Source organism: Trichosurus vulpecula, chromosome 4, assembly GCF_011100635.1.
Source record: "Trichosurus vulpecula isolate mTriVul1 chromosome 4, mTriVul1.pri, whole genome shotgun sequence".
Lineage (NCBI taxonomy): Eukaryota > Metazoa > Chordata > Mammalia > Diprotodontia > Phalangeridae > Trichosurus > Trichosurus vulpecula.
Window position 1 is genome coordinate 202,475,050 of NC_050576.1, and position 22,285 is coordinate 202,497,334.

At 44.1% G+C, this 22,285-nt stretch overlaps 2 protein-coding genes across 3 annotated transcripts in view; one reads left to right on the forward strand and one right to left on the reverse strand.

Moving 5' to 3' along the window:
* FAM104A (family with sequence similarity 104 member A) overlaps positions 1–3,168 on the forward strand; it is a 25,553-nt gene extending 22,385 nt beyond the window's left edge. For both annotated transcript variants that reach the window (XM_036757305.1, XM_036757304.1), the window contains one exon: positions 676–3,168. In XM_036757305.1, coding sequence (XP_036613200.1) covers positions 676–921 — 246 coding nt within the window. In that variant the 3' untranslated portion in view covers positions 922–3,168. The remainder of the gene's footprint in view (positions 1–675) is intronic.
* On the reverse strand, positions 1,968–19,711 carry COG1 (component of oligomeric golgi complex 1). Its single transcript, XM_036755652.1, has 14 exons — positions 19,229–19,711; positions 12,931–13,346; positions 12,574–12,755; positions 12,258–12,428; positions 11,415–11,571; positions 10,970–11,180; positions 9,518–10,297; positions 7,308–7,454; positions 6,313–6,474; positions 4,632–4,759; positions 4,036–4,144; positions 3,441–3,550; positions 3,282–3,360; positions 1,968–2,168 (listed from the first exon to the last, which is right to left on the reverse strand). Exons 1-14 carry the CDS (start codon positions 19,709–19,711, stop codon positions 2,028–2,030), a joined length of 3,276 nt encoding a protein of 1,091 aa, XP_036611547.1. The 3' UTR covers positions 1,968–2,027.
* Positions 19,712–22,285: the final 2,574 nt, after the last annotated feature.

Here is a 22,285-nt window from a genome sequence, read left to right on the forward strand (position 1 = left end):
TTTTTTATATTGGTTTGTTAAATTTTGAATCTTAGGAATGCAATAAATGTTCCTAACCTAGTTACTTGGGGTTAAGTATAATAACCTAATTTTGAAATGAGTTCTGTTGGAAGACCTCTTTTCAGAGACCTAATATTGAGAATAAAATCTGACAATGATGTCAGATATGTCCCATATGACAGCAGGAAGCACTGTGTCAGCTGAGTTCGTTTAAAAAGTGGTAAAATTAATGGCAAACAGGAATGCCAATTTTTTACACAGACTTCTGGAATTTTATGAAAGATTGAGCAAAATATACTTCTTGCATTGTAATAGTACAGTATAGCTCATGATCAGGTAAGAACTACAAAATTGTGGCAAAAGTTGCTTTTTTGCTTTGCCTTTTTTTTTTTTTGCCTCTTTCCTTTTCCCCTTCCTTTCATTCTTCCTTTTCTTTTGATGGTTAGAATGTTACTGACACTGTAGCCTGCTCCCAGTGATTGACATGTTCTCTGGAGGTCCAGAAATTCCTTTCTACATAGTAGTTGTTGGAATGGGCGGTAAAAAAAGTAGAATGTCAGAAGTGTTAAGGGGAATGAATAATATGGGTTCTTCTAAATGTTCTGAGTATAAGAGGACAAGCAGAGTTAATATTATTGCCATTAACCCTCTTCTCTCTTTTCTCTTCTTTTCTAGTCTTCAAGCAGTGACAGTGGTGGTAGCAGCAGCAGCAGTAGTACCAGCAGCAGCATCAATAGCCCAGACAGGGGAAGTGTTCAAGAAAGCAGCTTAAACCAGATAATTACCGGATCCAGCCCTAATACCCCTCAGTCCTTACAGGAGCAGTCTGCACTATGCCAAGGCCCTTACTTCCACATCAACCAGATTCTGAAGGAGGCACACTTTTATAGCCTACAGCACCGAGGACGACCTCCTACATGATGAACTAGCAGTTCCTTGCCTTCTGTGAAGGGACAGCACTGTGCAGATTTGATATTTCAACTTAAAAAGTTTGTTAAAAAATTGCACAAAATATGCCTGTTGGCTTTTCAGTCTATATTTGAAATAACAGGTTAGCAGGCATTTGTTTACTTGTGGTTTTGCTGCACTATTGCAATTTCAGAGGGGCTTTGAAGCCATTTTTATGGGATTCTTTTCAGGGTGGGTGTCATCCCAGTGAAGGTGACGGTAGGAGGAAACCGCATCTGCATGTTAAGAGTCCATACTGGCTCCATTTCAGATTTGGAAACCAATTGGAAACTTACTACTTTGTGCAAGGAGTCCTTTTAAAACATGGGGTCCTCAAATTTTAAATATTTTTTAAAAAAAATTCAGTAAACTAGTAAAGACTGGTTTGCATGAAAAACATTAGTTTTATTTCCCAAAGTATAAAAGAGCTTGCTTCTGTCTGGGACTGAAGTTGGCTATCATACTACCTCTCAGTATGCAGATGTCCTATTGAAATTAATTTCCCCTGTTACAGGGGGAGAAAAATTAGACCAAGCTTATTAGATTAGCCTTTATAAGATGGAAGCACCCTCCCTACAATCTGTCTTCTATTCTCTATGTAAGCATTTGCATTCCAGGGAGAATGCTTTTTAGATACTTCCTTAAACCCTGATTATTTCTATGATATCATTAATCCTCCAAAGGCTAGATTTCAAGCTTCTTAGCAAACACTGCACAGTTTTGAAAGACAAGAAGTTGTACTGTATTTGTGACTTTTGTCTCAGACACAAATGTATGTTAACAGCTTAAATGATTTTGTGATAATTCCACCTGTTGTGTCTAGCAAGGCACAAATGACTAATGGTAAAGACTAAGCAACCTGAGCTGGTGTTTAAGGTAACAGGTACTGTAGAACTATGTGTTAGCTTAGGTTCAATTTAATATTTGAAGTACCTTCTAATAGTCACTAGGGGGCCACATGTCTTCATCGAAACCACAAAAATTGGTGGAACTTAGAAACAAATTAGCAGAGGCACTAATAAGTACATGGTAGTATTTATTTAGGAAAGGAGAGGTATGTCCCAATAAGTTGCTTCATTTTATTTAGTCATACTAGAGAGCCAACTAAGTTTGAAGAGAGATGGCGTAGATGTGTCTTCCTCCTCTGTGACAAGCTGTCTGAACAAGGAACCAGGACGCATCATGTCATCATCTGCTCTGGAGAGTGTTGGAAGTACAACCTGCCATTAGATTGAAAGGAAAGTGCCTTAGATTCTACCAGGATTCTCTTACCTGCTTACCCACTACAGTCTTCTGTTCTGAAAGCCACCCAGCACATAAAAGCAGATCTTAAACTATTGGGATTGCTAGTGAAAGAACCTTCCCCCCCCTCCAGTAGGTAAGGTTAGAAAAAGACTGGATTTGAAGGAACTACTTCTCTTGACTGGTATCAACTTTTACTTGCGTGACAAAACTACTAAGTCAAGTTTTAAAGGAAAAGAACGAGCTTCCTTCCCACTGCTGGCTTCTTTAGTGTGAATAGGATTTGCCATAGACACTTGAAGAGGAAGGAAGTTTTAATGTTCTGAAGAAATTACAGCACCAGAGGCAAAACACCTTTGAAATGGGCATAACTTTTTCTAAATCGAAGTCTAATTATTCTTGGGGGGATTGTATTTTCTCTCTTCCTCTCACCACCCTTTAAAAAACCTGTAAAATCTACAAGTTTTTAGGAAGAAGGTCCTAACGGGGTGGTCTGCACAGAATGGGAAAAGAATACAAAACTAACATCTGCTTTTCAGTTATAGATACAGGGCAGACAGATGGTATAGATACTAAGGGGAGAGAACTGGTTTCAGTTTTGAAATACCCCAGTAAGATTACTGCAGGCTTTACTGCATGGCAAACAGCTTGAAAAAGCAATAAGTTTCCTGTTTTCTCCTAACAAATATGTTGTGGAGGATGAAACCATGAGTAGGACAAAACAGTTTTTTCTGTTTTCCAGATGAGTACAATAATTTTCTGGGGCTGGCTATGTAACTGTAGTCCCCTCCCTAGTATGCTAAATAAAACTCCATCCTATCTTTTAAGGAATTTTCTATAGTATTAGCAGCCTAAAATACTCTCTCCACTGTGAGGCTGCTTAATGTCTAAACATGATCGTCTTTTAAACATCTATCAGCTCAATCTAGTAAGACCTTGTACTTGTATCGCGCCACCATTAAATGCAGCATTAGTGCATGTTGTCATTTAGTTCTTTCTTAGTATTTAAGAGGGAGATTCCCCCAAAGGTTCTGGGGAAAGTGGGGAGGGAGAGCCATGGGATGTAGGTTTCAGAAGCTGTGCTCACTAACCTGGTCTTTGGGTTCTGTGCTTCGGCTAGTGGACTTAGCCTTTCTCGTGCTGGTCGCGCTAAGTGGAAGAAGTCCAAATCTGAAAGGTGGAATCCAGAGGTTTCAGAAGAGTCACCAGAAAACCCCAGGGCTTAGATGAAATCCCATGTCAAAGATTACCTGATCTGACTTGATGCCAGTGGCAGTATGTTATGGGGTTCTTGGGAGTTGAAAGTGCTGCTCCGGGCAGAAAACTGATTGTCTGTACCAGTTAGCAACCCAAACAGAACCTGGGAAATTTTAAAAAACAGGGACAAATTAAGATGGCCATCTTCTATTTGTTGCCTTCTTAACGTGTGGAAGTGTTCTTTTAGGTTAAATACTGCTTCTGATCAACGTTTTCTGCTTTGAGTTGAGAATACTAAATCTAAAAGTGATTTCTTACCAGTGATCACAGGAAGCTATTTGTATTTTGTTAAGTTTTCCTTGCTACAGTTTTTAAAGGTCAATCTTTATATCCAGCCACTTGGGGAGGATTTTGTAATGATCATCTGAGTTAAGATTTAACTTGACCTGCCTCGAGCTTAGTACCTGCTATACCGTGGAACTCACCTTTAACTAGAATGAGGACTTGCTTGGCTTTTCCTTCACTCTCTCCAGCTGAGAGGAAGGTGCTAATGTATTGCCAAATGCTTTAACTTGTTTATTTTGCAACCTGAGCTCCCCCACACTAGGCTTACAGCTCAGGCAGAAGCATGTTCCCAATCTGACTTACTGAAGTTCGTTGCACCAGGCGATTGAGGTTGCTATTTAGGTGTGGTGTAAAGACATCTAGGTCAAAAGGATCTATGAGACCTTCTAAGAAGTCTGTTACTTTTTCGATTCTGGAAAAGAAAAAATTGGAATAAGAATTGCTTTTCAGAATCCTGAAAAGAAAACTTATTATATAAACCTATACATATCCTAGAAAAACCCAGTACTGGGATCTGCTCTATTTGTTTGTTTTTGCTTTTTAAATGGTAGCTCACCATCTATCCCACAGTTGGATGCAGAGTAGCCTCCACAACTTTAATTAACCTCAGATTTGGACTGTAGTGTTCAGGAAGTCAGATTATATTCTGTGGTGTTAATTTTGGGGAAGAGGGCCAAACGACACCCTAAGGTTTGCAGAGTTGTGACAGATGAGATTCAGATAACCTATTTTCTCCATACACCTATCACACCCTATACCTGGAATTTAGCAGCCTTCACATGACCACTATTTCATTAGCAACGTGGGCACTTAATTTTCAAAGCAAAAAAAATTCGCTTCCAACGAATTTCTTAACTCCACCACTGCCCCACCCTCACATGGCCTTATAGGTACAATACCTGGAGTCTTGTTTACTTCGAACACTTTTCACCTCTTCGCTTTTGACTGTCAGCACAATATTGAGATAACGCAGATCATAAAGTAGCTGCAGCGCCCTGTTCTGGGTCATTGGGAATGTACCTTCTTTCTGCAAATTGTTTTCCCCAAACACAAAGAGGAATTATGTGAGCATCCTGAGCAGCCATTCGTTAACCTAGTGGTCTCCAAAGTCGGAAGGGTGGTGTCACCCCGGAGGGACTAGGCCTGATGCCTAGGGGGTGTATGGTCAACAAATTGCAGCATGGGAAGGAAGACATGTTCATTCCTACCCAGTGGTAGAGCTGATCTGTTCCCAACACCATATCCCTCTACCCTGCCTCACCTATTCCCTCTACTGAGCCAGGTGTCATCTCTGAAGGAAAATGAGACCTGAGTCCCCACAACAGCAGCTACACAGGTGCTAATGGGAAAATGCCACAATCTCTTTCACCCTGTACCTAGAGCAGTGATTGGTGAATAAGAGGAGCCAATACCACCACTCCCCCTCCACCCTTGCCATTCATTTCATTTTAGAAGGGACAGTGAACTACACAGAAAAAGCAGAAATGGATGAGTTGTCAAAGATCTCATTGATTTTTCTTCTTTATTTCCCTCCCCCAACATATCCAATCATTTACATACTTAGGCTGTTTCTACCACCACATCTTTTTTATCCTTCCCTATTCAAAAGGCCACCCACCCTAGTTCATCCTCTCATCACATCACCCGGACTACCGCAATAGCCTTCTAATTATCCCAGCCTCCAGTCTCTCCCCTCTCCAAGTCATCCTCCATGTAAATGCCCAAAGCCTCAGGTCTGAGCATGTCAGTCCCCTACGTGATCAGTTTCAGTAGCTCACTTGCCTCTAGGATGAAATATTTCATCTATCTCGCCCTTCTAAGATTTCTATTTTTGTGTAACTTTTATAATGTACATAATTAGTGCAGCAGTACATGTATATGCTTTTATTTTTATTTACTCTTAAGTAAATTACACCTCCTAGGAGTGTGTGCTCAACAATTTTTTACCAATAGGCATTTGCGATTAAGAAAGTTTAGAAATCACTGTACTAATCAATCCAGAATTAGTCTTGGGCAAATTCAATTTTGATATTTCAAGAAAAGACTTCTAAAGTGAAATTCCAAGTGTCTAGGTAAAAGATTAGACCTTGGTTTAAAAGTTAAAGTCTCCAATTTATGACAGACTATTTACACCCTGTACTGACAGGTCAAATGAGGGCTAAGTGACAATTTTTAAGGACTGCTATAAAAAGGCATATCTAATAAATTAAAGGGAGGGAAACTAGATGTTCTAGCTACCAATGGGAATTACATAGTCACTCAGTAGGAAAGATATAGCCAAGAGCTGAGTTTGATCAACATCAAACTTGAGTATGCACAGGCTTAAAAAGGAAGAATAGGTGGAGAGTGCTTTCATATTCTTAAAAATGCAAACCAGCTAGAAACCCATGATTGGGAAAAGGTATAATTTAACTGGGTGAGAGAGGAAGGCATTTAGATATTCAGTAGTAATTGGCACCTGACCCAAATGTTGCGAAGGTTTATTGCCAAGCATGTCTAAGAGCTCTATGTCTGAACTCCCCCTCAGAGCTACTGAAACCCAAGACATGTTTTAGGCAGAGATGAGCCTCTACAACGTACCTTCAATGTCTTCTCTTCAGAAAGCTTTTCATAGCCTGCTAATACTTGAACCAAGCACCCCTTTAGCATCTCCTGCAGCGTTGCTTTTGGCAAGGCCTGGCCTCCGACCTGATTTATTTCCTGACACAGGCTGAAGAGGAAGGACTGTACATACCAGGATGGCTACAAGAATCAAATATTGTCATTTAGAAAGGAGTTGGCAAGCCATCAAAATGGGTCATGGGGAAAATAGAACAGTTTTAGCTATATAAGGCTTCTTGTAATGTGACTGGATCTTGACCTCTGAAATCAACCATCTCTACCCCACATACCACTCCAGGACAATGTGCTTCACACACAGCACACAGACTTCAGGAGGAGAACCAGAATAGTGAAAATTTGCACTCGGGTACTTTTGCAAAAACCCTTTGTGAGAAGGCTGTCATTCTCATGGCCCATAGGTAACAAAATTCATAGACAAGGTAGAACCTTGTTTGGGAAGCCATACTTTACAGGATTGTGGGAAAATTGGGAACTGGGAAATGCAATTACTACAACTTTGAAGTGCTAACCCTTAACTGATGTAAGGTCCTAACTTTTACTCTCTCTGTGACGCTATTTTGGCTCCTATTAAAGGAAAGGCATCAGAAAATTGGATACCCAGTCTCTCAATTCCCACTAGTTAACTGTGTGCCCTAGCACACTCATGGTGCCTCAACCAGTAAATTACAACAAATCACTTAGGTTATTTGTCATGGATGACTTTGTAATATGATTACTTACATGTTAGCACTTTAATATAAAGTGGTTTCACAAACTTAACTTTTTCCTACAACTTTATAAGGTAATAGTGCAAGAAATTACTTCACAAAAGACAAAACTAAATATGGCTCAGAAAGGTGATCATATGCCCAAGCTTGCACCAGGACCTGAACCTAAATTTGTCTGGCTTTTCCCTACGCCTCTCAGGAAGCAGTTCTTCTAAGTAAGGCTCACGTAAAAGTGACTTATCTCACCTGGGCTGGCAGTCGAATCTTGGATGTTACACTGCTCCCAGTTTCTGTCTCCTCCTGGATTTCTAGCTCATCCCAGTTGGTGGCCATAGCTAGGATAGAGCCAGCATTATCGAGAAGTAATGACTGGGTGAAATCATGAACCAGGACCTGGCAATCAAAGAAAGACTTAATGGAACACCTCACAGATAACATCCAGGGTGGGTGCAGACAAGTGAATATACCACAGAAAGAGCATCTTGTAATGTGTTGAGCCTTTTGAGTAAATGATAACCATTTTCCCTTGTCCCTAACTTCTCAAAAGCAGCACATGGGATGTCCTTGTTACTTAAGAGGACAGCAACATAGCTTTTCAATTAAAAGCTGGCACTTCCATAGAAACTACTAGTCAAAAACAATGTAGATATTTTGGAAAAGAACAAGTTCTTTCCAGGAAGAAGAATGGATGATGAAACCACATTTAATCCCCAGAAGGGATACCACATTTTCAGCTGATAAAGCTGATGGTCATGAGGAGAGAGGTTTTGCATTGTAGCAGTCTAGCTAGAAAAAAAAAAAAAACTAGTGATGGTAAGCTTCTTCTAGTCCCCTCAAAGCCCCCACATTCACTCTTTCCACAAGGAAGGTCTCCTTATACTAAACAATGAAGCCATTCAACAGGCGCTCCTTCAACTTCTCTTCCATACCTGCACAACTTTACATCTTCATGTTGTCCCAGAGAATGAAGCCGCCTCTTTAAGGCTAATCTTTCCATCTGTGCTTCTGATCCCATCCTTTCCCATTCCCAGGCCCCTGCTCCATCAATCACCCCATTATTCTTCATCCAGTTAACCCTCAAAACCACACTGGCTCATTCCCCTTTTCTACAGTCTCTCCTATTCTTCAAAACATGCCCCCACCCCCACTCCAAAAACACTACCCTTCTCCTGTAAGAGCAATCTATACTGGAAGCCTCTCCACCACCAGCTCATGCCTCAATTAGCAGCTTATACGTCCAACAATGTTAACTTCCCTCCTTGATACTCTGTCTCCTCTTCACTTCTGCCACACTGTGCTCCTCTGATTCTCCTACCTCCTCAGACACTATGTCTGCTGTGACCTCACCCTCCAGCTCCCTAAATGCAGGCATCTCTCAAGGTTCTGTCCTTAGCTTTCTTTTCCTCCTCTATATCTTCCCTTACCACTTTCCTTCACTGCCACAATTTAAACTATCACCTTCTATACAGACAACTCCAAGTGCGTTATCTACAGCCCTGCTTTTTAGGGGTTCACACCCCTGCCCCGGGAAGATTAACCTAGTGATAGTGTATGGGACGGATTGGATGGAGGGAGAGAGGAGGCAAGGAGCCTAATTAGACTATCGCAGTAGTCCTAGTACATCTGAAGAGAAATAATTGCAAGGCACACTCCAAAGGATTTGGTATCCAATAAAGGGAGTGACAAGGACGAGAACAGGTCGAGCCTTGGCAACTTAAATGTTCGTGCCAGAACCTTCCAATCACCCAGACTTAGAACCCTGAAGTCATCTTTGACCTCTCTCTCCTTCATCTACATCCGTGCATACAGCTACCAAGTCTTTTGAGTCTGCCAGAAATCTTAAGAGTTGTCCCCAACATTTCAACTCTATCACCATGTCCCTATGGCTCTCAGGATGTCTGCTTGGGCTAGTGCAGGACTCCAATCTTATTGGTGATGTCTCCTCATTACTCTAATCCACATTAAACACTACTGCTGATTAATCAACACATATCGGAAAACATTAATCCCTGGCTAAAAACCTACAGTAGCTCCCCAGTGCCTAACAAAGACTAAACTCTAGCCTTGCATTCAAAGACTCATCCCTAGCCCCAAACTTGGTTCCAATGGACAAACCCACAGACCCTAATTCTCCAGCCAAACTGCACTAGTTAACAATCCCTTAACACCTCTTAAGTTTTCCACGTTGTTTATATACTACTTCTCATGCAGGGAATACTTTTTTATATCCACCTTCACCTGCTGAAACCCTAAGTCCTAGTTCAAGTGCCACCTCTTCCATGTAGTCTTCCCTGATAATCCCAGCTAGAAATGAACTTTTGTCACATTTTTTGCCTCGTGAACTTAATCACTCTCCTTTGTATGACAATTATTTGTGTATGTCTTATGTCCTCTAACATAATGTAAAGGCAGGTTCCTCTCTTTCCCCTCCCTGCCTCCCTCCCCCATCCTCATACATTTGTGACAGCCGTGCTCCAGAGCCGGTATCCCAGCAGACTCTGCTCCAGGAGCTGCTCCTTCACTTCCTGCCATTTTGCTAGAACAGGATTCACTTCCTGAGCTTTTCCTTTCATCTGTTTCTTTGTAGACCGAGGCTCCCTCGTGGGTTTCTCTGAACTGCCTGATTTGCCCAAAATGCATCGCTTAAGATGGGGACACAGTTCTCCAAGGGACTGGCAGAGCCTAGCCATGAACAGGACGGAGGAGAGCTTGGAACGACTGAGGGTGTGGGCCAGCCCTTGTAGCACTGCCTCAGCCCCTTGCAACTCAGCACGCACACACGCCACAATCTGTTCGGTGCAGACTACACAGTGGTTTCGGAGCATTCCCTCCACGGTGCCAGCATCCGAGTACCTATCAAAAGCAGAATTCTTGGTCTGCATGCCCAAGGCCTCCTTGGGTGCATCTGAGGGAAGGTATGATGACAGATCATCCAGTTTGACCTTCAGTTTGGAGTCTAGGGCAAGACAAAAGCTCTGTACGTAGGGGCTGAGGGCCTGGGCTTTCATGGAGAGGCCGCTGCTGGCATACTGGCTCCGGTTTGCCACGTTGACCCAAGCAGCATCTGAGGGCAAGTCAGAAGGACTCTCTGACCAGAGAAAAAGAGACATGTTGTGCTCAAACTGAACCTGCTTATTGGGGGAGGTGCTGGAACTGGCTTCAAGCTCCTGCAAAGCTGAAGCCAGAAGCTGTTTGGAACTGCTGGAGATAGAGTCAAAGCCTTCTCTTGTCAGCGTCTAGGAGAGATCGAGAAAGAATCCCACTCAGAGTCCTGGGTGGAAACCTCAGAGACATCCACAACCCCGGCTCCCTCAGCACCTTTCCAGCTTCCAGTCAAATAAGCCCACTTCTGTTCCTGGAGCATGGCATGCTCTTCCTTCCTCACCTCCCTCCCTTAGAAGCCTTGGTTTTATCCAGGCCTTTGGGCAAGGCCTTTACTGACTCCTTCACTTATTATTAGCGTTCTCTTCCACCTCAAATAGATATTTATCTATGGCACAGGTTGTGTGCCAGCTCTTTGAAGGCAGGGACCATTTCCCGTTCTGTCTTTGTATCTGCCAGGGCCTACTACAGTGCCTTCCTTTCATGTAGCAAGCATTTAATTCAACTCCATGAGCATTTTCTATGTTGATGTCATTTTTCCAAGTATAAAAAAAATTCTCTTAGTTGAGGGCTTTGAAAAGCCTAGTCTCATTTTTCCAACTCCGGCACCTGGAATTATGCTAATTTGTAAGACTTATTTACCCACAGAGTAAGCTGAGCAACCCTAGCTGAGCCACGCACAGGAGAGATGTGAAAGCTAACAGGAAAATGCCCTGAGCCAGGCAAAGGTGGTGAGGGGCAAACACCTTACAGAGGGTGGCCAGGCACTGCCTGAGAAAGCAGTACCTATCCTGCCCTCCCTTCACCTGTAAGCGGTCCAGAAACAGCTGCTGCAACAGGTCCTCCCAGAAGGAGATGCGCTTGTCCAGGAGGCGCCGGCACACCAGCTCCCAGCTGTGGCTCATGGAGTCGCTGGTGAGCAGCTCCCACACGGCATCTCGGATCCCGGCAAGGCCTTTCAAGCTCTTCACGTACACTAACAGACTGGCGATCCCACTTTTGATATCTTCGTGACACCTGCAACACAATCATTTTCTTGAGTCTCCTATCAAGGTGTAGCCTCTTTCCCATTCCTCCTCGATGTGCTGCTTTTCTCCCCTTCGGCTAAGGCCAAGGACATGTTTCTGAGTGAGTCACAAGCCTGAGGAGCACCATGCGGTGGCACTCAGGAGACCCAACATCATACACTCTACCTCAGAGAACCATGAAAAGCAGCCACTGGCCTATGGAAATCTCTCCCTCGAGGCTTACATGTTGATCCATTTCTGTAGAGCGTCTTTCAGGTACTCCTCATTGATGGGGTGTGCAAGAGTCCGAAGAGTTGGCTGGAACTCCACAATGGAGGCCGGGAGGTATTTGAACCAGCTACACAACTTCATCTCTTGCAAGACACTGATGATGCCTTTCCCTAAACAGATGAAGCCTATTGGTCAATAACAGAATAAACAGAAGTCTTAAGTCTTCCCCTTCCTCTGCACAGGTATGAAAGGAATTACTGAGGGTGAATGAAGTCTTCATCCCTGAAGCCAAGACTTGAAGTGGGAAAAATAAAGGTACCAGAAGGAGTTACAGGTCTCCCCAACACACTCACTCTCTCACTCATACACTCCACCTAACCCTTCCACAACTCCCTACTGCTTTGAGAAAATGGTTCCCAGTAAAGTAGAGAACAGGAAAAGAAGAAAAATTAGGAAGAAAATATTGGGGTGGGGAATGCTTTGGAGTGGTAGATATGAATTCGAATATGAAAAATCAAAATTAAACTGGATTTTTAAAAACATGGAAACTTGGGAAGCATTCCTACTCCTACACGCTTCAAATATTCTCTAGAGATAGCAGACCACTCCTTTCTCTGGATTTAAATCACACCTAATGATAGGGAGATACACCAAATGACATCGTAATGTCCTTTCTGGCTTTATGATTTCTAATGCCCTTGAAAAAATAAGGAGGAACCATTGTACTTAAAGGTGTATTGGGAAACAGATAGAATAAGGAGGCTGTGCCTGAGTGTGAAAGATAAGTCAGTCAGACTTGAAATGGAATGATATCCTGTTATGCCATTCTCTTAAGGAAGCTGGTCAGGGGGTTCACCTGCAAGCCGCTGGCTTGTGACAGAGTCCAGGGTAGAGAAGAGTACACCGCATGGCAGGGATGGATCAGGCAACACACCTTCAGGCAAAGTGTAGAAGAGGGCATGGGCCTGGTACAGAGTGGTGACTAGCAGCTCCACTAAGGAACAAATCTGAGCTTTGATACCAGCACCTACAAGAAGAAATTTTCTGAAATTGACAGGAATTTCATTTTACATATACATCTGTGAAAGTCTATGGTCAAAAATAATCTCAGAGAAACAATTCTCTCTCAGCTTGTGAGTATCAAATCTCAAAGGAAAATAAGCTAGGCCTACCATGGTGTGGCTGATTGAGAAGCTGCTGAATGGCTGCCTTTCTGGCTAACAGGAAATCTGCGAGGGCCTGGCGGGGAGAACTGTCTTCGAGGAGCATGACTGACGACAAGGCCTCTGCAACAGCCTGGTCAGACACAGTCTGGCATCTGAGGATCATCTTGGTTTCATGCAGAATGGTTGACCTAGGGTGAAGGAAATGACAAAGGTAGACGGGATTTCAAACTAGTCCAAAGGAATGGCAGAACCCCAAGAAACAACTGGGAGGAGTCTTAAACAGCAGAACAAGAGGAAAGGAATAACCCATAATTTGGGAGCCTTCAGAATCAACCCAAGAAATGATCTGCACCAACGACTCACCGGAAGTGGCTGGCTGCTGCCACCTGACGCACAAGGATCGGGAAACGGGCGAGAACGGGGCTATAGCGGCCACCGGTGGAGTCCAGCCGGAGCAGGCTGTGAAGGTGGCAGCAGAGCAGGTAGAGCTGGGTGGCATGCAGGTACTGAGAGGCTTCCATGGAGCTCCAGATTTTCTCAGGAACCTCTAAGAGTAGCTTGATCTGGGCAGCCATGCTGTAGAACTTCTCCTGGGAGGGCTGCGGGGGCTGCAGGAAAAATAGAGGACACGGGACAGCCCAAACTTTTGTCACCCGCCACTCACTGCAAAGCTTGGGGACCAACTGTGGGCAACAAACCTGAATTACGCAGGCTTTGTTCTTATCTACTCTGAGGGGCGTGGAAGTTTGGCTCTGTGGAATGTCAGTGGGCAAATGACACTGTGTTCAGCTATGCAGCACCTCCCCTCACTCAGTTCCACGGAGGGACACACACACACGGAAGAGTCAAGCTCCTCTCTCATCTATCTTTATGTCAAATCTCCATCATTCTCCTGGACTTCTCTTCGGCATTTCAATTCAACAAATACAGATCAAGCACCTATATGTACCAAGCACCGTGCTAGGTGCTGGAGTCATGAAGACAAAAGCAAGTCAGCCTTTGCCCTCAAGAAGCTTACAGTCTACTGAGGAAAACCAAATGTATACTTCTAAGCAAATGCAAGGTAGAACTACTAAGTGTAAAGGTGAGGCAAGGCCTCATGGCGAGAGGGTGCTTGATCTGTGCTCTGAAGGAATCTTAGGGATTCCACCATTTGGAGGTGAAAAGAACAATTCAGATGTAGGGGACAGCAAACGTGGGAGATGGAATGATGCGTACAGCTAGCAGGCCAGTTTGACTAAAGAGAGGCAATCAATGAAATCGAGAGGTAGGTAGCAGCCAGATTATGGAGGGTTTTAAATGTCAGGCTCAGAACTTTATGTTTTATCCTAGAGGCAATCAAAAGCTGCTGAAAATTTCTGAGTAGGAAATTAAATCTGTACGTTAGAAATATCAATTTAGCTGCTGTGTGTCAACATTCTTCCTCTCTTGGGTTCCTTGGGAAATATCTTGGCTCTTTTTCCACCTCTGAATATTCTTGTCTTCCTCAATGGTTTCTTTTCCCCCTCCCATCCCTTAAATGTGGATGACCCCCAAGGGTCAGGCCTCTTCTCTTTCTTTGCTCTCAGGTCTCATCCAATTTCAGTTTCAACAATCCCCTCTTATGCAGAGGATGCCCAAATCTACAGGCTTTCCCTCTCTGTCATATTCTAGCTTCATATTTCCAACTGCCTGCTGGATCTTTCCATTTGGATTTCCTCACATCACCTCCCATATATCTCAAACTGAACTCATTTCTCCAAAAAAACTACCTTCCTATATCCCATGCTGTGTTTCTTAATGATTTCTTCCCCTGTCATCATATTTAGCAAAATGTTTTTTGTTACATAAGATGGGTCCTTGGAGTTGAGAGGGAGGGATGCTGGGAGAAATTTTGGTGATTTAAAAAAAGATACCAATAAAAACGTATTTTGAAAAATACTTAACAGTATGCCATAAATGAATTTCTTGGATAGAGAGGTCCTGCAGTATAAACGGTTATCTTGCTGAGAGATAAGCTGAGCAGGACACTTCCCCTCTAGGATGTCAAGGCTTTGACATCCGGCCTGCTAGCTCCACCACTTACATTTCCCCACTCCCTTTCTGTGGATTTGGTGGTGTGATGACCTTTGGCTTAAACCTATGATTTCCCAGGAAGGTTCTTTCCTCCATTCTGATGACTGCCTTTAATTAACACCAGTCTCAACCATCAACTATCTCAGCTGAGAGCTGGGGAGGTTACATGAATGTTTCTGCCAGAAGTCTTAAAAAAATCTTGAAGTCAACTTTGACTCCCTCCATCTTGCCTTCCATATTCAGCTGGTCACTAAGTCTTGTCAAATCTTCTAAGTTTTCTCATAGCCCTCCTGCCATTTCCATTGCCACCAGTGAGTTCAGGTCCTGATCACCTGAGCTTACTACAACCACCTTTTAAATGAACTCCTTGACTCTAGTCCCTGTCCCCTCTGCCACAGCTGCTGGATTAATCACCTGCAGGTACAGCTACACTCATGTCAGCGTCTTGTTCAAAACCCCTTAAAAGGGCATGGATAATGCCTGGCATTCAAGGCCCTTGGGTATCAAGCCCTGAGCTTTCTACTTCATCTTAGCTCAGACTAAACCTAAACGTGAATCCTCCACTCCAGGAAAAGTAGCTTCCTCGCTGTCCTCAGAAAAGATCTTCTCCTTTTCCACAGTTCCTAGCTTTTACTCTCCTCATTCTACCCTCTTGTTTTGTCCTGTCTTCTCCTCTTCCACAGCCTATCTTTATGACTCTGCTCACATCTCCCTGACCAGCTCCGGCCTGTGGTGTTCTCTCCTCTGAATTCCTGAAGCAATTATTCTGCCAACTAATCATGTACCCATGGGACATTTCCTCTATTGAGTTCTTCAACTGCCATTCAAATTTTTTTATTTAGCTTTTCACCCATTTATAGATTACACAACTAGACTACAAACTCCTTGAGGGCAAGTCTTTTGCTTCTTTGTATTCCCTACATAACAGCAGGCACTCAAAAATATGTGAGGTGATTTTGATTTTGGAGTAAGAACCTTATACAGTTAAGTCCCTATACAGCTACCGTGAAAATAAGCCCATTTCCGGAATCTCAAGGTAAAAGTAAGTTCACATTTTCAATATTTTGTCATCATTATTATGATGCTGTCAAGTGTTGCTAAGGCTAAATATACTCTGGTAAATCTTGGATGAGCTCCATACATATTAGCATGCACTAACTACAGAACTCACATTTGACAATAAAGGTCCTTCATTTCACAATAAAGGGAGTACTTCCAACTTTCCAAGGTAATGAAAGAGCTCGACTTTTTAAATCAGATTCATCAGAAAAACAGCAATAAAAGCCTTGGTGTTCCTGTAGGGGCAATAGGTTCTTGTTGTTCGTCCTTCGTTCTCAAGAGGACCAATGACATCAGGAGGGTAACATCTTGACTTGCAAGTGAATTGGATTTAAGTGAGGCAACGCCATGCAAAGTCATCAGCCTCATTCTCTCCACCAGAGTCACTGAAGTCCAGTGGCTAGACACAGGTCAGGACAATTGGTGATGGCCCTGGATGCAGTGGATGACCTTGGCCTTTTTAAGCTAAGATCTTTTCCAGGTCTCAGTTTGTCTGAGGCAACACCCATTCAGTAGTTAAAGGCTAGGTAAGAACTGAGTCAAAAGATAGCCTAGTTTTTCTTCACAAAAGACTCAGTCTGGGAGGGGAAGACCCTCAGTTTCTGACCAGAACAGACATGTCTATATACACCCACTCTGAGCCATCAAAACTCAAACAATGAGCAAGTGAGGCTTAGGCTGGGACCTATTGGCCAATCAGAGCCAGAGTGATTTGGGTTTAAAGGCATAGTCAAATAGCTCCATTTGAATCCCAATGGGCTTTATCACAGCCTGGTTTTCCAGAGCTATATTTCACAGAATTCAAGTCAACAAACATTTTTTTAAGTGCCTAGGCATAGTGTTAGAGACTGGAAATACCAAAACCAAAAGAAGTCCTTGCCCTCAAAGAGTTTAAATTCTGTAGGGGAAATAGAGCAGTATACAAGTAAATACAAATTATTTTAAGAGGGAGAGAGTGCTAATCCTGGTTCCAATTCCTGGTTCCCTCACACAATTACCCTTACAAATCCCAACCTGGAATTACTACCACCTGCCAGTTCCACTCCTCTCCCCTGCAGCAGAATGAAACTAGAGGAAACTGAGGAGGTCATGTAGCTTGGATCTGTACAAATCTGTCACCTAATCTCAACTGGGTGCTCACCCCCAACAAGACAATCCTTTTATCACTCCCCAAATGATGACCGATCCCACTGTCCACAACAGCTTCTCCAAACCCTTCCTCAAGATTCCCATAATACCCATCGATCCCACCCAGTTGAGGTTCTCTCCTTTATACTTTATTAAGAGAAATTCTCAAAGAGCTCTTCTCATCTTGATATCATCCCCGACTATTTCTTCTCTTACTGTAGTCGAGACCTGCACAACTCGGCAGTAGGTAGGGGCTAAAATGAAAACAGGCTAAACATCTTTGAGCCGCAGGTAGCTTAGACTAGAGATAGACTGAAGATGGTTCGGGTGGGCAGGTCACGTGACAAACAGGAGAGTGTGCATTCTGGCTTCTGACCTCAATATTCAACTTAAACTGCTCTCTCCAAAGTTACCAATCATCCCTTAATTGCCAAATCTAATGACATTTTCTCAATCCTCACGGTCCTCGATCTCTTTTCAGCATCTGATACAGTTGGCCACCTTCTCCTTCCTGTAATACTCTGCCCTCCCTGGGTTTTTGTGACTTTATTTTCTCTGGGTTACTCTCCTATCTGCCTGACTGATCCATCTTGGTCTCCTTTACTGGTTCATCATCCAAGTCATGCCTGTGAACTGTGTCTCTACTCTAAAATTCTTCTCTCCTTTCTCTCTATATTCTCTCACCCGGTGACCTCATCAGCTTCCATGGGTCCAATTAACATATAAAAATAATTATAGCCAGGCCCATTCTCCTCAGCTGTAAGTCTAACATCGACAATGACCTACTGGATATTCAAACTGAATGTTTCAGAGACATCACAAACTCAAGAGATGAATTCTAGCAGTTGTTCTCTCAAATCCACCCTCTTCTGAATGAACTTCTAGATTACTCTCCAGGGAATCACCATCTCTCCAGTCACCCAGGTGCTCAACCCTGAAGTCTGCCTTAGACCAGGGGTGGGGAACCTGTGGCCTTGTGGCCTTCTAGGTCCTTGGGAGCTACCTTTTGACTGAAGTCTAAGTTTTACAGAACAAATCCTTTTATTATAGGGATTTGTTCTATGAAGTTTGGATTCAGTCCAAGGGCCCACTTGAGGACCTAGAAAGCTACGTGTAGCCTCAAGGCAGCAGGTTCCCCACCAATGGCCTCTCTCTTACCCCACATCCAACCACTTGCCAAATCTTGTCATTTCTACCTCCATCTCTTCTTCCCACTTCCCTAGTTTAACTTATTGCCTAAGCTACTGCAAAGATCCTGTCCTCCCTGCTTCCAGTGTTTCAGCCCTCATATCAATTCTCCACACAGCTGATAAATTGATATTCCTAAAACACATATCTGCCCACACCGCTCCCCTACTCAAAAATCTCTATGTGGCTTCCAACTGCAGCTAGGATAGCATATATACTCCCCTGCTTGGCATTTGAAATGCTCCACAGTGACCCCCACCTCCTTCCTCCAGGCTTCTTTCATATGACTTCTTTTCATACAACTCCCCATCCAGTCAAATTATCCCACATGCTTTCTGGCTTTCTGGGAACACTTGCTCCTCACCTCTGGCTCTGGGAATCCCTCACTTCCTCACCACCTATCAGGTCTTTCCTGACCTTCTGGCTTATTGGTCCTCTCTCTTTTGTCTTTACTTTATCTGTGTATATTGGCTCTTCAGTTAGGCCCGAGTAGTGTGGATAGAGCACTGGACCTGGAGTCTGGAAGCCCTAGGTTCAAATGCAGCCTGGGACACTTATCAGCAGGGTGCCCCTGGGTAAGCCACTTTAACGTCTGCCAGTCTCCTCACCCATAAAATGAGAATGATCATAGCACCTACCTCCCAGGGTGCGGAGAGGATAAGTTAATATTTGTAAAGTGCTTTGTAAATAACACTTTAAAAACTCTGGCTATCAGTAATCCTTCAGCAGGAGGAAATCTTCCTGAAGGCAGGGCAGTCCTTCCAGATTTTTTCTCTCCATTCTCTAAACCTAACCCAACGCCCAGGACATTTTTTTTTTGGCCCAGACCTGGAATTTCAATCATGTTGGGAATTCCCCCTTAAAAGAAACTTCTTTGCACCACTGCAGACTGCCACCTGTCCTGCAATTTATACTCTTGGGCCTTTGCTTGGAGGCCAGGTCTGAGGATGGCCCTCCCTGCACTATCCCTCCGGAGGCCTCTTCCTATGCCTGGCACAGAGCAGGTGTCGGTGGAATAGAATGGAATGCCTGGATGAAAAATGGTCCCCACTCATGAGCCCAGTGGGGTGGTCCCTCCGCAGACTGCGGGGGTCACCGGCTCCGCAGGGAGGAAGTCCTGCGGGGGGCGGGGGTATGCTTGTCAATTGCAGGGGGGGGGGGGGCGCAGGGCTGAGCTACTAGGGAGGGCGGGGCTCGCGGAAGGGGCGGGGCTTGCGGAAGGGGGCGAGACCTGGGGGGCGCGCGCGGGGCGCGACGTCGCCGAAGCCGCAGCGGCTGCAGGAGCAGCCGGAGCCGGAGCGTGGCTCTGCTGGCGGAGGCGCGCGCAGCACTGGTCCGTCGCCCTCACGGCGTCCAGCAGTCCCTCGGCGCAGCAGCGCATCTGCCCGATGGTGTCGGCCGCCTCGATCAGGTCGCGGTAGCGCTCGCCCACCATCTGCCGCAGCTCCTCCTTCTTGTGCTCGATCTCCGCTCGTACCTGTCGCTCCAGCCCGCGGATCTCCTCCGCTCCATGGGCCTCGAACAGCGCTGCGGCGTCCCGCAGCTCCGGCCGCTTCAGAGCCTGCGGACCGACCATCGCTGCCGCCATCGGGGCGCTACCTCCGCTGCGAGACGGGGCGGGGCGGATGGGTGGGAGGGAACTTCCGCCAGGCTGCCGGGCCGCCCTCGCCATCTTTGTTTGGGGCTGACAGTTTCCGCTCTCCGTGGGAGCCATGTTTGTTAGGGAATGTTACGTGGTTTGGGCTGGGGCGCCATATTTGTTAGGGGCAGACTTGTCATCTTGATAATTATACCTTATTATGGAAGAGTAATTAAATAGGCAGATAATACTGCATGTTTATTAACAGACATCTCACCAATACTCTGAAGAAGAAAGCTTCATTCACAAGACCTCCATCCTAGTTCAGACCGTGTCAGTCAACCAGCATTTATTAAACACCTACTATATGCTAAATGGTCAGCCCGGTGGCATAGTAGATAGAATGCTGGGCCTGAAGTCAGGAAGACTCATCTTCCTGAGTTCAAATTTGGTCTCACTTACCAGCTGTGTGATCCGGGGCAAGTCACTTAAACCTTGTTTGCCTCAGTTTCCCCATCTGTAAAATCAGCGGGAGAAGGAATCAGCAAATCATTTCTTTGCCAAGAAAACTCCATTCCACCTCCTCTACTTGTGTACATACAAGATAAGTACAGGATAAGTTGGAGAAAATCTCAGTAGAAGGCACTAACATTAAAGCTCCTTGCAGATGGTGAAATGTTAGCTGAGAAGCTGTTGTTAGTCCTTCCTTCTCAGTCAGACTAATGACATCACAAAGGCGATGTCCTGATTCCTAAGTGAATTGTATTGAGTGAGGCAGAGCTGCACAAAACCATCAGTGTCACTCTCTTGTCCAGAGTCATCAGAGTCCCCTGGTAAGACAAAAGTCAGGAATACTGGCCATGACCCAAAGTTTAAGGACGCCTAGGACATTTATCCCTTTTTGCCAGAAAGTGACAAGAGCTTCCTTAATTGGCCTCCCTGGCTTTAAGGCTTTCTTCTTCAATCCATTCTCCTTAGTTGCCAAATTGATACTCTTTAAGCCCTGGAGACATTCCACTGATAAAGTTCTAGGGCTTCTGTGTCATGGACCACCTCTGACAGTCCAGTGAAGCCTGAGAACGAATAAATAGAATTATGAAGGAAATCAACTATATTAAAATAGAGTTACAAAAATACTAAGGAAAAAAATTTAGGGACCCCAGATGAATAATTAAACAGCAGCTTAAATACAGATTCTTGTAAAGACCTCCAAAATCACCTCTAGCCTATCTTTTCAGCTTATTGCATGTTACTCTTCCTCTAGTTCTAAATATTCCAGCCAAATTAACCTAGTTGTAGGATCTCTGTATATGACTAGAGGACATTTTACTCCCTTTTTTGCAAGTATGCACAGGCTATCCTCTATACTGTTAGAAGTCCTACATTCCTTAAAAGCTCAATTCAAGTGCCATGAGCTATATGAGTCTTTACCTGAATGAGTCCCACCCTCAATTGCTAGTGTCCTGCCCCCAACATTCACCATTACTTTGTGAGTGTGGTAACATCCTATAAAAATAGTGCCAGGCATGCCAAAACTCAATGAACTGAAGCTGACAAGGGGAACTAAAGAAAGCAAAAAAGTGGTTGGCTTGTTTGTTTTTCCCCCTCTTATTAAAAGCTATATTGAGGGGAAAAGGAGGATAAAAGAAGGGAAGGGGCCTTTGGGATGGATGGGACAGTGATTACTCATGACACCCTTTAGCCCTTTCCAGAGAAGGGCTCCTATTATTGGCTCTTGTAGGTCAGTCAGGTTTAGTCCTAAGAGGAGCCTGACCCCAAAGAGAGGGGATTCAGGCTTTTTTTTTTCAGATTCTCTTGCTTGTGTCTCTTACCAGGGGTATAAGTCTTGGGAACTTGGGGAGTCTTGGGAAAATAAATAAAGTTGAGGTGTGGCTCATGTCTAGAGTCTCCCCAAAAGGGAAAAACATCTTAAAGCTGAGGTGTGGTTCATGTCTAGAGTCTCCCCAAAAGGGAAAAACATCTTAAATAAAGCTGAGGTGTGGTTCATGTCTAGAGTCTCCTCAAAAGGGTCCCTTCTGAAAAAGTCTCTTAATGTACAAAATATAGGTCAGCTATTAATAAGTAGATAAGTATAGGACAGCTATTTTCTCTACCACAAAAAAATCCTTAAAACACTAAACTATGTGTTTCTATGTATGCATTAACACATTCTTAAACACAATCTACCACATATACTCAAAACATAAACTATAATCTATCACATTTTTCATACACTGCTAGGAGCTAAGAAAAACTGGAGAGACTTATGGGACTGCTAAACAGATCTGATGTTCCTCTCAGTTTGCAATCTGAGGTCCTTATATTCTGGCCAACCAGGAATGCAAGACTCATCCTCCTGACTTTCATCAGCTTTTCCAAGAAGGATGTAGCTGGAAGGAGTATCTCCCCACAGAGCAACCAACACCTGATTCCATGACTCCCAATCTTTTCAAATGACAAGGTAGCCCTGAGGTTAGAAATATCCCTTTCTCAGGATCTGAAATCAAGACAAGAAATAGAAATTAGAAAAGTAGAACAGAACCATAGAGACCTAGGGCCCTCTCTCAGGCACATACTCAGCAAACACATGTTCTCCTTCCCATGCCAAAACATAGGGGCCTTTGCTTGAATGGATGAGTCAATGATATCAACATGAGAACAGAGCTACTCTGTTTTTATTTTGGTTTTGTTTGATCTGCTATGGAGAAT

What these genes read in the sequence shown, in the direction of transcription:
- COG1 (XM_036755652.1), bottom strand. Translation starts at nt 19,711, where the DNA reads ATGGCTCCCACGGAGAGCGGAAACTGTCAGCCCCAAACAAAGATGGCG. An exon ending in CTACAGAAATGGATCAACAT is followed by an intron (nt 11,181 to 11,414) that starts GTAAGCCTCGAG and finishes ATTGTGTTGCAG; the next exon opens with GTGTCACGAAGATATCAAAA. An exon ending in GCACAGAACCCAAAGACCAG is followed by an intron (nt 2,169 to 3,281) that starts GTTAGTGAGCAC and finishes ATCTAATGGCAG; the next exon opens with GTTGTACTTCCAACACTCTC.